Below are 14533 nucleotides of genomic sequence, written 5' to 3'. Positions count from 1 at the left end.
ATGCTGGAATTATAGTGACTTAGAAAAAAAATTTTGAGCGACAATACAAAAATTTTTTACTCTCTGAGACCTCAATTTGTGGATGAGATTGATAGTAAAAATGAAATAGATAAGTAGATAATTTTAGTTCAGTGTGATTTGTGCTCTAATGGATAGAAGCCTATCATTGGGAGAGTAGAGGTAGAGGACCTAGCCTGGGTTTAAGGGAACAGACCAGGCCTCGTGGAGAAGATAATGTAGGAATTATTCAAGCAGAGTAACAAATTCTTTCCAAAGAAGTGTTTGGTGCTAGAGAAAGAGCAATGGCTATAAAAGTAAGACTGGGGTTTTGACTGAATGGAATTGGTTTGATTTTTGCAAATAGACTTTTCAGATGACTTTGGTGAGTATCTGAGTCCTGTATGGTGAAGGTTTTAAAAGTGGTTCTTAAAATACCAGCAGAAGAAAGAAAGGATAAGAGAGGCAAAAGTATTATGCTTAGTATGATAGATGGTAAAATGCTTATTAGTTTATAGTTTGAAATTATAACTGCCTCTCAATCTCAATCATGTGAAATAGACTGATATCTTTTTCTACAGAATTGCTGAGCTTCAGCTAAAACTTGAGAATGCCCTCACTGAATTAGAACAACTCCGTGAGTCACGACAACATCAAATGCAGCTTGTTGATTCCATAGTTCGTCAGCGTGACATGTACCGTATTTTGTTGTCGCAAACAACAGGAGTTGCCATTCCTTTACAAGGTAGGTTTTTATATATTATCCTAAAAAATTTTAAATAGTTTTGGGAAATGTTTTTTAAGTGTGTATTATAAAGTAGATTTTGCAACATCATAAGCAGTGTCCACTATACTGAATGGTAACTTCAAATTTAACTACCGTATATGATTGATCGTAACATCACCAATTCTAAAACATGTAGTTATTTTAGGTATGACTAAGAAAGAAGAAATGCTGACCATTGTTGAAAAATGTGTATCTCAGAGTCTGTGAATTACCATATGTATGTATTTTTAAGTATAACTGACATACAGTATGCTGTAAGTTTCAGGTGTACCTCATAGCAATTTGACATTTCCATACAACATGAAATGACGCCCATGATAAATCTGGTTACCCTCTGTCACCATACAGAGTTATCACAATATCACTGATCGTACTCCATGCTGTACATTGCATGTCTATGACCTTTTAGTTTTGTTTTGAACATTTCATCTACAAATACTGTCTCTAACCAAAAACCAAAAATAATTTTAATAGGTTATTTAGTAGATTCTTCCTCTCATAATCTCTATAGTCTTACCATTTCATTTAAATAAGTCTAACTCACTTATTTTGGTAGTGTTATTTGTGATAAGAAATGTTACATCGTTCTTTTTACATTTCTGAAGCTTCAAGCTTAGATGATATTTCTCTTGCATCAACTCCAAAACGTTCAAGTACATCCCAGACTGCTTCCACTCCTGCTCCAGTACCTGTAATTGAGTCAGCAGAGGCCATAGAAGCCAAGGCTGCCCTTAAACAGGTAAGACCACATGATTACACCTTTATCTTGGGTTAGGGTCTTTGAGAACACTGGTTGTCATCTTTTAATAATTTCTCCAAAATTCAGTTGCAGGAAATTTTTGAGAATTACAAAAAAGAAAAGGCAGATAATGAAAAAATACAAAATGAGCAACTTGAGAAACTTCAGGATCAAATTACAGATTTACGATCACAAAACACCAAAATTTCTACACAACTGGACTTCGCTTCTAAACGGTAAATTTTGTGTTGTTCAAAAACTAATAGTCTAAATAGTTAGTCTAACCTTCAGTATTCAAATGAATCAAATTGAAGGATTAATTTGCAAGAGTGTTACTTATTTATTGACCATACTCTAGGATGAGAAGCTATGGGGGTTCATTTTTTTAATATTGGTTTATGATTCTCTTGGACATTTTTAAGGAGTCCAGATATTTAGTAAGTTGAAGTTGATGTGAGGAATGTTCCTAGTTTTCCTTCCTGAGATTGAAGGATGTACAGTTTCTGTAGGACTTAATTATTTATAAATGCATTAGAGAATGAGACGTATGTGAACAAATTTCATTCAGCCTTCCCTGGAAGAGAAGCAAGTACTAGATAGTTAATTTTGGGAAAATTCACTTTCTTGGCCATTTATAAAGGAATAACAGTTAAATCTCATTTTATAGTCATTAGTAGATCCATTGAATACTTTTTAGTTTAGCAAGTTAGAACAAAATTTATTTTTATATATAGTACATGATAAAAAGCTATGTTTTTATAAAGATACGGCAGGCAGTTTTCCTCCATACAGTCCAACAATTTGATACCCCAAGAAAAGCACTTTTTTTCTTATGCTGATAGCTGTAGCCAATCATTTTGTAAGCTTTCAAGTACATAAGAAGGTAGGAGGAATTATAGAGGCTAAAAGGATCTGCAGAACTCTCTATGCATAAATATATTAAATTACATACTATATCATGGTGGATGTTTGGTATGTCAATATTATATTAGCATTATCTTGAATGTGTTTAAAGTTCTTACAAATGAATTAGCTAAAAAAGTTAATTCAGCAAGAAAGTAGAATTTAAAGCTTTTTTAGAATTTAAATTTATTAAATTTGGAGTTGAAGGTTTTACATTATTATACAAACTACTTTTTCAAATTTTTTTTATTTTTATTTTTTTTAGGATTTTATTTATTTATTAGAGAAAGTGAGAGACAGAGCACGAGCAGAGGGGGAGGGACAGAGGGAGAGAGAGAACTGAGCAGGGAGCCCAGGACCCTGGGATCATGACCTGAGCTGAAGGCAAACCCTTAACCAGCTGAGCCACCCAGGCGCTCCTCATGTTGTTATTCATTTGAAATTAAGCTGTTGTGAAGTTCTTTAAGGAACTAAGCTAGGATATAGCATTTCAGTTGCTTATAGAATTATTTTTCTCTCGTGTTAAGTTACGAAATGCTGCAAGATAATGTTGAAGGATATCGTCGAGAAATCACATCCCTACATGAGAGAAATCAGAAACTCACTGCAACAACTCAAAAGCAGGAACAGATCATCAATACAATGACGCAGGATTTGAGAGGAGCAAATGAAAAGCTAGCTGTTGCGGAAGTGAGACCAATTTCCCTCATCTGACTTGCATTATAAATTGCATTTGACATTTGTTTTTTAGTTATTACTTTGATTTTACTGGTTGATATAATACGGATGTTTGCAAGGTTTGTGGATTTCAAGTCCTTATTATGTAGTTTCCAAATATCCAGTTGTGCATCCAGTGATTGTTTCTGTCAAAAGTAAACTGGGGAAAGTGTGGTTTTTTTTGGATTATGATTTCCTTGCAAATCTTCCATTTCATACTAAATTTTTAAGTCACTGTTTATCCAGTTACAACAAAGACAAATGAGTATTTCATTCATTCTTGCTCATTTCTGATAAGAGACAATATAAAATTTTATTAGCATTTAATTATATTTCTGAATTTCAACATGAATACAGACGCCTGTTAGGAATTGACAATACTTTCAGTTAATACTGGATTCTTGATGATGAATTTTTTTATAATGTTTTACTTTTTTATAAAGCTATCTCACAACTTTCTGATCATTACTTGTGAGCAAGGTGCAGTTGTCCCCCATTTTACCTGTCGAGAAACACTCAAACGTTAAGTGATTTCCTGTTTAGGATAGTCGTAAAAGATGGGTTGGTTGGGACTTAAAACTGGGGATTCTGTTGGCTACATTCTTTCATTGTTATGTACTCCCACTCATTTGTGGGGAATGGAGGCATCACTTTTTCAAACTGGTGGAGTAAGTTTTATGATTGCTTGTTTATGAGTTATTATGTAAATGTAATTATGTAAATTATGTAAATACTTTGAGAATATTGATTTTCAGAGCAGCCTCCCATATCCGAGACTCGGATTGTACTCTTTATGAGGGAAAAAAAGTCGAAATAAATCAGCACTCTCAGATACTTAGAAACCAAGCTTGGATTCTAAAACTTGCAAAATTTAGTAGTATATAGGTATGCCTATAGCAAAATTTTGCAGTTTGTTTTACTCTGACATTTTAGATTTTTTTTTTTTGCTTGTTTTAAAATCTGATTTGTTAAGAGCAGAGAAATCATAAATATTTGCGGTAATTGCAAGATTTTTTTTCTTTGATCTATTGGTATTCCCAATAACTTTTTGCTTCATAGTTCAACACATGAAACTTAAGAGTTATAAATCCTTTTATAATGAAGAGATATCTTCATCTGTAATTAGCATTAAGAAATACATAGTAATGAAGAGTCATTTTAATTTTATAATTCTTTTACTGCATTTGACACATTATTTTCCAGCATTTTTTTCTTTTACTTGTGTTTGCCTCAAGGTAAGAGCAGAAAACTTGAAAAAGGAAAAGGAAATGCTTAAATTGTCAGAAGTCCGTCTTTCTCAGCAAAGGGAGTCTTTATTAGCTGAACAAAGAGGGCAAAACTTGCTGCTCACTAATCTGCAAACAATTCAGGTAACCAAATAAAAACACCTGTAGAAAAAAATTTTCGAAGTTAAATTTAAGTAGTTTTAATGTTGTATCCTCTTGGGTTCAAAATTAGAAAATTTTTCTGTCACTTTTGTCACACATTATGATCATAATTGAGTTTTAAAGTTTATTAGGACATGTCAGTATTCTTTTTTTTTTTTTTTTTTAAGATTTTATTTAATTGAGAGAGAGAGAGAAAGCACAAACAGGGAGAGGAGCAGAGGGAGAAGCAAGTTTCCCACCGGGGAAGGAGCCCAACACAGGGCTTGATCCCAGGACTCTGGGATCATGACCTGAGCTGAAGGCAGATGCTTAACTGACTGAGCCACCCAGGTGCCCCAGGACATGTCAGTATTCTAAAAAAAAACCTTGAAACAGAAATGATTGAAACTGTGCACTCGGCAGTTTTCATCCTTAGATCTGTATTAAGAGAGTCCTGTGCAATTTAATTGTTTATAAGATTAAATCTTTGGTTTTTATTTTTTCTTTTAAAACTTTAGGAAATCTGAATGACTTATGTTTCTTTTTTCTTTATTAAATAGATATGTACTTTTAAAGATTTTATTTATTTGAGAGAGGGCCAGAGTAAGAGAACACGAGAGCAGGGTGAGGGGCAAAGGGAGAAACAGACTCCCCACTGAGCAGGGAGCCCAGTGCGGGGCTCAATCCCAGGACCCCCGGGATCATGACCTGAGCCAAAAAGCAGATGCTTAACCGACTGAGCCACCCAGGACCCCTAAATAGATATTTTAATATGAAAAATATCAAAAAGACTCTTGGTAAATATTCTAGATTTTAACTTCTTCATGTAGAAGTGAGTTGTAATCCTGTAATCCTCTGTAGCCTTTAATTTTCTTTGTATTGCTTTTTTAACTTTTTTCTTAAGCATAACCAAAAATCTTTTTTTGTCTTAGGGAATATTAGAGCGATCTGAAACAGAAACCAAACAAAGACTTAGTAGCCAGATAGAAAAACTGGAACATGAGATATCTCATCTAAAGAAGAAGCTGGAAAATGAGGTGGAACAAAGGCATACACTCACTAGAAGTCTAGATGTGAGTCTATTTAGTATTCTGAATTTCTGTAAATTGTTTATTTCCAGAAATGAGGCCAGTGTGTAGGTACACTGCCATCTCCTGTTGAAGCATGGTTTTGAAGAGACTTCTTTCAAGCTGTTTTCTTAGTTTTTCTTGCCTTTTTGTGTGCCTAGTAATTTTTTGCTAGGTGCCATACATTGTGAGTTTTATCCTATTAGGTGCTAGATATTTTTATATTCCTGTAAATCCTTGGGTTTGTTCTGGGATGCAGTAATTGAAAATAGTTTGATTCTCTTGAGTGTTGCTTTTTATGATTTATTAGGCAGGCCCAAGGCAGCGCTCAGTCTATAACTAATTATTCCCCACTATTAAGGTGAGACCTTCCTGAATACTAGTCCCAGTGTCCAGTGAGTTATGAATGTTTTCAGTCTGGCTGCGGGTGACAGGCATTATTCCTGACTCTCTGTAAGCACCAGACACTCTTCACTCCAGTCTCTTTGGATGATTCTTAACCCTGTCTAGGTTAATTTCACATGTATGCTCTGATGACTATTTTGCTGACTCTTCAGGAGGCATCCTCTGCAAATGTCCAGGGTACTCTTATCAGTGCAGCTCTCTGTGCCAGTCTGTCTTAGGAATTTGAGCTGATTTATTCTTCCTGTATTCAGTTACATGTTCTCAATTCAAGGAGTCTGCTGGCCTCTGCCTTATTTCCCTGTGTCAAAGCCCAGACCTTCATAAGTCAGGAAGCTAGGGAAATTATAGGGCTTGCTGCTTTTGTTTCCTGTCTCAGGTATCACAATAATTTTTTTCAGTTATTTCAGTTCTGGTGTCGGTTACTTTATCTGGGCCAGAGTTTAAAGGATTATAAAAAGATAATGTGAACTTCTAGTTACTTAAGAACCTAAAGATAGTGTTTGCAGGATTAATGTATTTTTCTTTTTAGGTTCAACTTTTAGATACAAAGAGACAGCTGGATACTGAGACAAATCTTCATCTTAACACAAAAGAACTATTAAAAAATGCTCAAAAGGAAATTGCTACATTGAAACAGCACCTCAGTAATATGGAAGTCCAGCTTGCCTCTCAGTCCTCACAGAGAACTGGTAAAGGTAAATCAATAATTAAGTAGACTAATAGTAAAGTACTTTTTTCCTTTTTTTTTTTTTTTAAAGATTTTATTTATTTGAGAAGAGAGCAAGCTAGAGAGAGAGAGCGAGCACGTGTGCAAACACGAGTAGGGGGTGGGGGGGGGCAGAGGGAGAAGTGGACTCCCTGTTGATCAGGGAGCAGGACCCTGGGATCATGATCTGAGCTGAAGGCAGATGCTTAACCAACTGAGCCACCCAAGTGCCCCAGTAAAGTATTTTTTAGGCTGATAACATATCTTGTAAATAAATAGCCTATTTTTTGTGGGTAATAGCAAAAGAGAAGAAAACCCTTTTATTCTTCATATAGTAAAGCTTAGTTTTAGGCTTAAATTAATACATTTGCAGACTCAGAAGATTCAGAATAGTTCCGTATGGTACCTGTATGCTCTAGTCTTCTAGTTGTTGAAACCATTTATTGATATTTTTTAAATGTTTCCTTTGAGGAGGGTTGATACTTGAATTTTTAACTCTCCCCTGTTACAACTGTAATAAGGCTAACTTACAGAAATAATTGATTTGTTTGGTCTCTTTTACAGTAGTATTCATAATCATTGTTCATTGATAGCCTTAGGTAAAAGATTTGTTTCATTAGATTTTGCTTTTCTTTATGAATGCAACATTTCAGATGCAAAGCCTTTGGTCCAAATAATCTTAAAAAAAATGATATAGTATGTATGTGTGTGTGTATATATATATATAAGATATAAAAATGTAGTGGATATATAGTTTTTTAATAGTCAGTAGTGCTTTCTTATAGATACATGATAAGAAAACAGCTTTTTCAATCTGCAGTTTCTTCCTTTCCCATGGATTGTAGAATGAAAATTGGACTGAATGATTTAAGATTTAGTGTTTTAGAGTAAGTAGTGTTTAAATAATAAATTAAGAACCTGGTAGTATCTTCAAGTAGCTCCCTCAGGTTAGTGCAAATATTTAATATTTTTCTCTTTTAAATTTGTAATATTTGTAATAGCAGATTTTAAATATTTGATATTTTGAAGAAGAAATAACAATATCCTGGTAAAATACCTGTTTTTATTATGGTATTTAGCATAGTTTGAAATACACCTTTTAGATAAGCACTTCTACATTTGAGCCTTAATGCTAATTTCACAAACTCTTAGATAACAGTCATCTCTAATGTCATTTAAAATGTTAATTTTAAAAAAGCTCTTTAACCTTCTAGGTCAGCCCACCAACAAAGAAGATGTGGATGATCTTCTAAGTCAGCTAAGGCAGGCAGAGGAGCAGGTGAATGATTTAAAGGAGAGACTCAAAACAAGTACTAGTAATGTGGAACAATATCGAGCAATGGTTACTAGTTTAGAAGAATCTCTTAACAAGGAAAAACAGGTATATACAATTTTAAATTCAGTTTGAATGCACTTAACTTTTTTTTTTAATTAGGAGCTTACTGTATGTAAGCACTGTAGTAAATGTGAGTTCAAGTGACATCATTGTGTTTACCTCTTACACCTTAAAAGTAAACTTAAGTCTAATAAGCCAGATAAAACAAAACCCACAGAATTCATAAAATGAAGGAGAGTATAATTGCTGTAAGAAAGGTACAGATCAAGTGTTAGTGTAAATGGGAAGGAGGTGAGGTTATTTGTCTCCTGCATGACTTCACAAGAGAGATGGTATTTGTTCATGCCTTGAAAGAAAGTATCATTTGGATAGTCAAAGGTAGAAGGTTATTCCATATAGTAGGAACCCTCAGCCAAGTAAAAAGACTTCAGATGAGAACAGTTTGGCTAGTATATTGACTTTGTGAAGTGAAATAATCAGAAATAGAATTATAAATGTGCCAAGAACCAAATGTGAAAAGCTTTGAATGTCGAATTAAATTATATTCTGTGAGATTATTAAGAGCTCTTGATTTTTTTCCAACATGTTATAATCAGAATTTGTTTTAATTAGATTAATGTGTAGTAGATTGGAGGATAAAGGTTAGAGTTTGTTTTAGTGGCTATAGCAGTAGTCTAGGGCCACAGTTTTAAAAGATCCTTTGTTTGTTGGCATCGTGGAAATCAAGATACGTAGGGAAAAAACCCTTTCGTTGTAGAATTGACAGATTTGGCGGCAAGTGGATATAAGGATTGAGAGAGAAATGGGGAACTAGAAATTTCAGTTCAAAAGAAAAATGGTCAGTAGCCCAGTTAAGAGGTAGCTTAAGATTTTAAATGTGGTTTTTAAACTCTCTGATCAACATTGATGGATTTTTTTTTAATTCAAGGCAAATGTTAATTTTTAGTACTTTTCAAATTTAGTTTAGACCTAGAGAAACTAATTGTACAATTTTAAATGTGTATAATTTTTGTATCCTATTATTTGGATGATGGTAAAGGTGACAGAAGAAGTACGTAAGAATATTGAAGTTCGTTTAAAAGAGTCAGCGGAATTTCAGACACAGTTGGAAAAGAAGTTGATGGAAGTTGAGAAGGAAAAACAGGAACTTCAGGATGACAAGAGAAAGGCCATAGAGAGCATGGAACAACAGGTAATTAGTTTATCAACTATATCAGTCTTTTGTGTGTGTCAGGATTTGAATAGCTCATTAGTATCCTCTCAACAGATACTGAGTGAACACATATTTAACAATAGTTTCATGTGTGTTACTCTACTCCTTAGGTCTGTACGTATTTTCTTCTGAGAATTTTAGACTACTTTATGGTAGTAGGTATCAGGGGTGCTTTTTAGAAGCCTCTGCCTGAGCATTGACTGGTATTTTAGTGGATCTAGACCTGCAACGTTTGTGCAGATAACATTTAAGTTATCTTTCAAATTTAGTAAGAAGTCCCTTCAGGCTAGTTGGATTTTTAAAATCTGTCTTTACTGTAAAATAAGTTTGCAGTTAACTTCAGTTTTAATGTTGTTCTTCTGATGTAGTTATCTGAGTTAAAGAAAACACTCAACAGCGTTCAGAACGAAGTACAAGAAGCTCTTCAGAGAGCAAGCACAGCTTTGAGTAATGAACAGCAAGCCAGACGTGACTGTCAGGAACAGGTAAGTGTTGATCTCGTAGCCAGTTACTGAGATACAAGGTTTGATCCTAGGGAACAGTTCTTGGAGTATATTGATACATCGTGGGGATGGGTGAACCTTACAGAAATGCAGAGTTATTTACACTACTGTGAAACTTGGACTAAGATCAGCTGAAAAGTATACGTGAAGACTAAACGTAAAGAGTGCGAGAATCATCTTCACAAATGGGGAAAAAATATAAAAATATGAGTTAGAATAAAACTGAAGTAGAATGCGAAAGGTAAGGAGATTACTAATGTTCTCATTTTTAAGTTGGGTGGTATATGAATAACCATTCTTTTCATGACAATTCTTTATTGCTTACGTGTACATAGAATGTGTATATACGAAGATTACTTTAAAAACTGAACATAGGGGAAAGTATTTCAAAGGTAATTAGACAAAAATGAATTATCCTTGGCTTATTGCCAAAAATAAGAATATTGGAAATTAAAATGAGAGAATGTATCCATATTATTTTTTTTTTTTAAGATTTTATTTACTTATTTGACAGAGAGAGAGACAGCCAGTGAGAGAGGGAACACAAGCAGGGGGAGTGGGAGAGGAAGAAGCAGGCTCCTAGCAGAGAAGCCTGATGTGGGGCTCGATCCCAGAACGCTGGGATCATGCCCTGAGCCGAAGGCAGACGCTTTATGACTGTGCCACCCAGGCGCCCCCCATATTATTATTTTTTTATAATAATTTTTATTATGTTATGTTAGTCACCATACAGTATATCCTTAGTTTTTGATGTAGTGTTCCATGATTCATTATTTGCGTATAACACCCAGTGCACCATGCAATATGTGCCCTCCTTAATACCCATCACCGGCCTATCCCAGTCCCTCACCATCCTCCCCTCTGAAGCCCTCAGTTTGTTTCCCAGAGTCCACAGTCTCTCATGGTTCATTCCCCCTTCTGTTTACCCCCCTTCTTCCCTTCCTTCTCCTACTGATCTTCCTGCTATTTCTTATGTTCCATAAATGAGTGAAACCATATGATAATTGTCTTTCTCTGTTTGACTTATTTCACTTAGCATAATCTCCTCCAGTCCCGTCCATGATGCTGCAAATGTTGGGTAATCGTTCTTTCTGATGGCTGAATAATATTCCATTGTATATATGGACCACATCTTCTTAATCCAGTCATCTGTTGATGGGCATCTCGGCTCCTTCCACAATTTAGCTATTGTGGACAATGCTGCTATGAACATTGGGGTGCATATGGCCCTTCTGTTCACTACATCTGTATCTTTGGGGTAAATGGCCAGTAGCGCAATGGCTGGATCATAGGGTAGCTCTATTTTTAACTTTTTAAGGGACCTCCACACTGTTTTCCAAAGTGGCTGTACCAACTTGCATTCCCACCAACAGTGTAAGAGGGATCCCCTTTCTCCACATCCTCTCCAGCATTTGTTGTTTCTTGCCTTGTCAATTTTTGCCATTCTAACTGGCATAAGGTTGGTATCTCAATGTGGTTTTGATTTGAATTTCCCTGATGGCTAATGATTTTGAACATTTTTTTTATGTGTCTATTAGCCATTTGTATGTCTTCATTGGAAAAGTGTCTGTTCATATCGTCTGCCCATTTTTTGATTTGATTATTTGTTTCTCGCGTATTGAGTTTGAGAAGTTCTTTGTAGATCTTGGATACCAGTCTTTTATCTGTAGTGTCATTGCAAATATCTTTTCCCATTCTGTGGGCTGCCTCTTAGTTTTTTTGACTGTTTCCTTGGCTGTGCAGAAGCTTTTTATCTTGATGAAGTCCCACAAGTTCATTTTTTCTTTTGTTTCTCTTGACTTTGGAGATGTGTCATGAAAAAAGTTGCTGTGGCCGATGTCAAAGAGGTTGCAGCCTATGTTCTCCTCTAGGATTTTGATGGATTCCTGTCTCACATTGAGGTCTTCCATCCATTTGGAGTTTATCTTTGTGTATGGTGTGAGAGAGTGGTCCGGTTTCATTCTTTTGCATATAGCTGTCCAATTTTCCCAGCACCATTTATTGAAGAGACTGTCTTGTTTCTGCTGGATGTTTTTTCCTGCTTGTCAAAGATTAGTTGCCCAAAGAGCTGAGGGTCCATTTCTGGGTTCTCTATTCTGTTCTATTGGTCTATGTGTCTGTTTTTGTGCCAGTACCATGCTGTCTTTGTGATCACAGCTTTGTAGTATAGCTTGAAATCAGGCAACGTGATGCCCCCAGCTTTGTTTTTCCTTTTCAACAATTCCTTGGCGATTCGGGGCCTTTTCTGGTTCCACACAAATCTAAGGGCTGTTTGTTCCAGTTCTTTGAAAAATGTCATTGGCATTTTGATCGGGATGGCATTGAAAAGTGTAGATTGCTCTGGGTAGCATAGACATTTTAACTATGTTTATTCTTCTGATCCATGAGCATGGAATATGTTTCCATCTTTTTGTGTCTTCTTCAGTGTCTTTCATGAGTGATCTATAGTTTCTAGAATATAGATTCTTTACGTCTCTGGTTAAGTTAATTCCAAGATAACATATGATTGTTGGTGCTATTGTAAATGAAATTGATTCCCTAATTTCTCTTTCTTCAGTCTCTTTGTTCGTGTATAGAAATGCAACTGATTTCTGAGCATTGATTTTGTATCCCGCCACATTACTGAATTGCTCTATAAGTTCTAGTAATTTGGGGGTGGAGTCTTTTGGGTTTTCCATGAATGTATCCATAATATTAAAATATTCTCATTTCCCTTTTTTCACTTTAAGTTTGCATGCATTTGTGTACATAAATTTTTACATATCTGAGTTATACTTAGCCTTTATTTAATAAAGCCTCCTCCAGATTGCTATGTAGTCTTTTCATAAGTTTCGTTTTGGATAGTTCTTAATATTTCTTCTTTGTTTTTGGGGTGGGGGTTGTTTTTCTCCAATTTTTTTTAATTCCAGTTAGTTAACATACAGTGTAATATTATTTTCAGGTGTAGAATTTAGTGATTTATCACTTACATACAGCACCCAGTGTTCCTCACAAGTGCCCTCCTTCATCCCCATCATTTATTTAACCTATCCCTCCACCTACCACCCCTCCAGTAACCCTCAGTTTGTTCTCTATAGTTAAGAGTCTGTTTCTTGGTTTGCCTCTTTTTTCCCCCATGTTCATTTGTTTTGTTTCTTAAATTCCACATATGAGTGAAGTCATATGGTATTTGTCTTTCTCTGACTTGTTCCACTTAGCATAATACTTTTTAGCTCCATCCACATCATTGCAAATAGCAAGATTTCATTCTTTTTATGGCTGAGTAATGTTCCATTGTATATATATATACCACACCTTCTTTATCCCTTTATCAGTCAACGAACATTTGGTGTCTTTCCATAATTTGGGTATTATTGATAATGTTGCTATAAAAGTGTATATGTCCCTTCAAATCAGTATTTTTGTATTCTTTGGATAAATATCTAGTAGTGCAGTTGCTGGATCTTAGGTAGCTTTATTTTTAACTTTTTGAGCAACCTCCAGAGTGACTGCACCAGTTTCCCAGAGTGACTGCACCAGTTTCATTCGCACCAACAGTGTAAGGATTCCCCTTTCTCCACATCCTTGCCAATATCTGTTGTTTAGTGTATTGTTAATTTTAGCCATTCTGACAAGCGTGAGGCGATATCTTTATTGTAGTTTTGATTTGTATTTCCCTGATGATGAGTGATGTTGAGAATCTTTTCATGTGTCTGTTAGCCATCTCTATGTCTTGGAAAAATGTCTATTCGATATGTCTTAAGCCCATTTTTAAATGGATTATTTGTTTTTTGGGTGTTGAGTTTGATAAGTTCTTTATATATTTTGGATACTAATCTTTATCGAATATGTCATTTGCAAATATCTTCTCCCATTCTGTAGGTTGCCTTTTAGTTTTATTAATTGTTTCTTTTGCTGTGCAGAAACTTTTTACTTTGATGAAGTCCCAAAAGTTTATTTATGCTTTTGTTTCTGTTGTCTCAGGAGATATATCTAGTAAGAAGTTGCTACAAGCAGTGTCAAAGAGGTTACTGTCTGTGTTCTTGAGGATTTTGATGGTTTCCTGTCTCACATTTAGGTCTTTAATCCATTTGGAGTTTATTTTTGTGTATGATGTAAGAAAGTGGTCCAGTTGCATTCTTCTGCATGTTGCTGTCCACTTTTCCTAGCACCATTTGAAGAGACTTTTTCCATAGGATATTCTTTCCTGCTTTGTCAAAGTTTAATTGATCATACAGTTGTGGGTTCATTCTTGGGTTCTCTATTCTGTTCCATTGATCTATGTGTCTGTTTTTGTGCCAGTATCATACCGTCTTGGTAACTACAACTTTGTAATATAGCTTGAAATCTGGAATTGTGATGCCTCCAGCTTTGCTTTTCTTTTTCAAGATCGCTTTGGCTATTCAGGATCTTTGTGGTTCCATACAAATTTTAGGGTTGGTTGTTCCAGCTCTCTGAAAAATGATGATGGTATTTTGGTAAGGATTGCATTAAATGTGTAGATTGCTTTAGGTAGGATAGACATTTTAAGAATATTCTTCCAGTCCATGAGTATAAATGTCTTCCCATTTCTTTGTGTCATCATTAATTTCTTTCATCAGTGTTGTGTGGTTTTCAGAGTACAAATCTTTTACCTCTTTGGTTAGGTTTATTCCTAGTTGTCTTATGGTTTTTGGTGCAATTGTAATAAATGGGATTCCTTAATTTTTCTGTTGCTTCATTATTGGTGTATAGAAATGCAACAGATTTCTCTACGTTGATTTTGTATCCTGTGATTTGATTTAATTCATGTTATCAATTCTAGCAATTTTTTG

General features: G+C 35.0%; 1 protein-coding gene across 2 annotated transcripts in view; it reads left to right on the top strand.

Annotated features, from left to right (window-relative positions):
• Positions 1-14533, top strand: part of TPR (translocated promoter region, nuclear basket protein) — a 66496-nt gene that overhangs the window by 15273 nt on the left and 36690 nt on the right. For both annotated transcript variants that reach the window (XM_045811453.2, XM_045811452.2), the window contains exons 16-25: positions 579-742; positions 1390-1523; positions 1611-1759; positions 2954-3116; positions 4379-4513; positions 5443-5583; positions 6512-6677; positions 7903-8069; positions 9064-9216; positions 9606-9722. In XM_045811453.2, coding sequence (XP_045667409.2) covers positions 579-742; positions 1390-1523; positions 1611-1759; positions 2954-3116; positions 4379-4513; positions 5443-5583; positions 6512-6677; positions 7903-8069; positions 9064-9216; positions 9606-9722 — 1489 coding nt within the window. The remainder of the gene's footprint in view (positions 1-578; positions 743-1389; positions 1524-1610; positions 1760-2953; positions 3117-4378; positions 4514-5442; positions 5584-6511; positions 6678-7902; positions 8070-9063; positions 9217-9605; positions 9723-14533) is intronic.

The sequence above is a fragment of the Ursus americanus genome, chromosome 2 (genome assembly GCF_024610735.1).
Source record: "Ursus americanus isolate L20-20 chromosome 2, mUrsAme1.1.p, whole genome shotgun sequence".
NCBI lineage: Eukaryota > Metazoa > Chordata > Mammalia > Carnivora > Ursidae > Ursus > Ursus americanus.
This window is presented reverse-complemented; position numbering and strand designations above follow the sequence as displayed.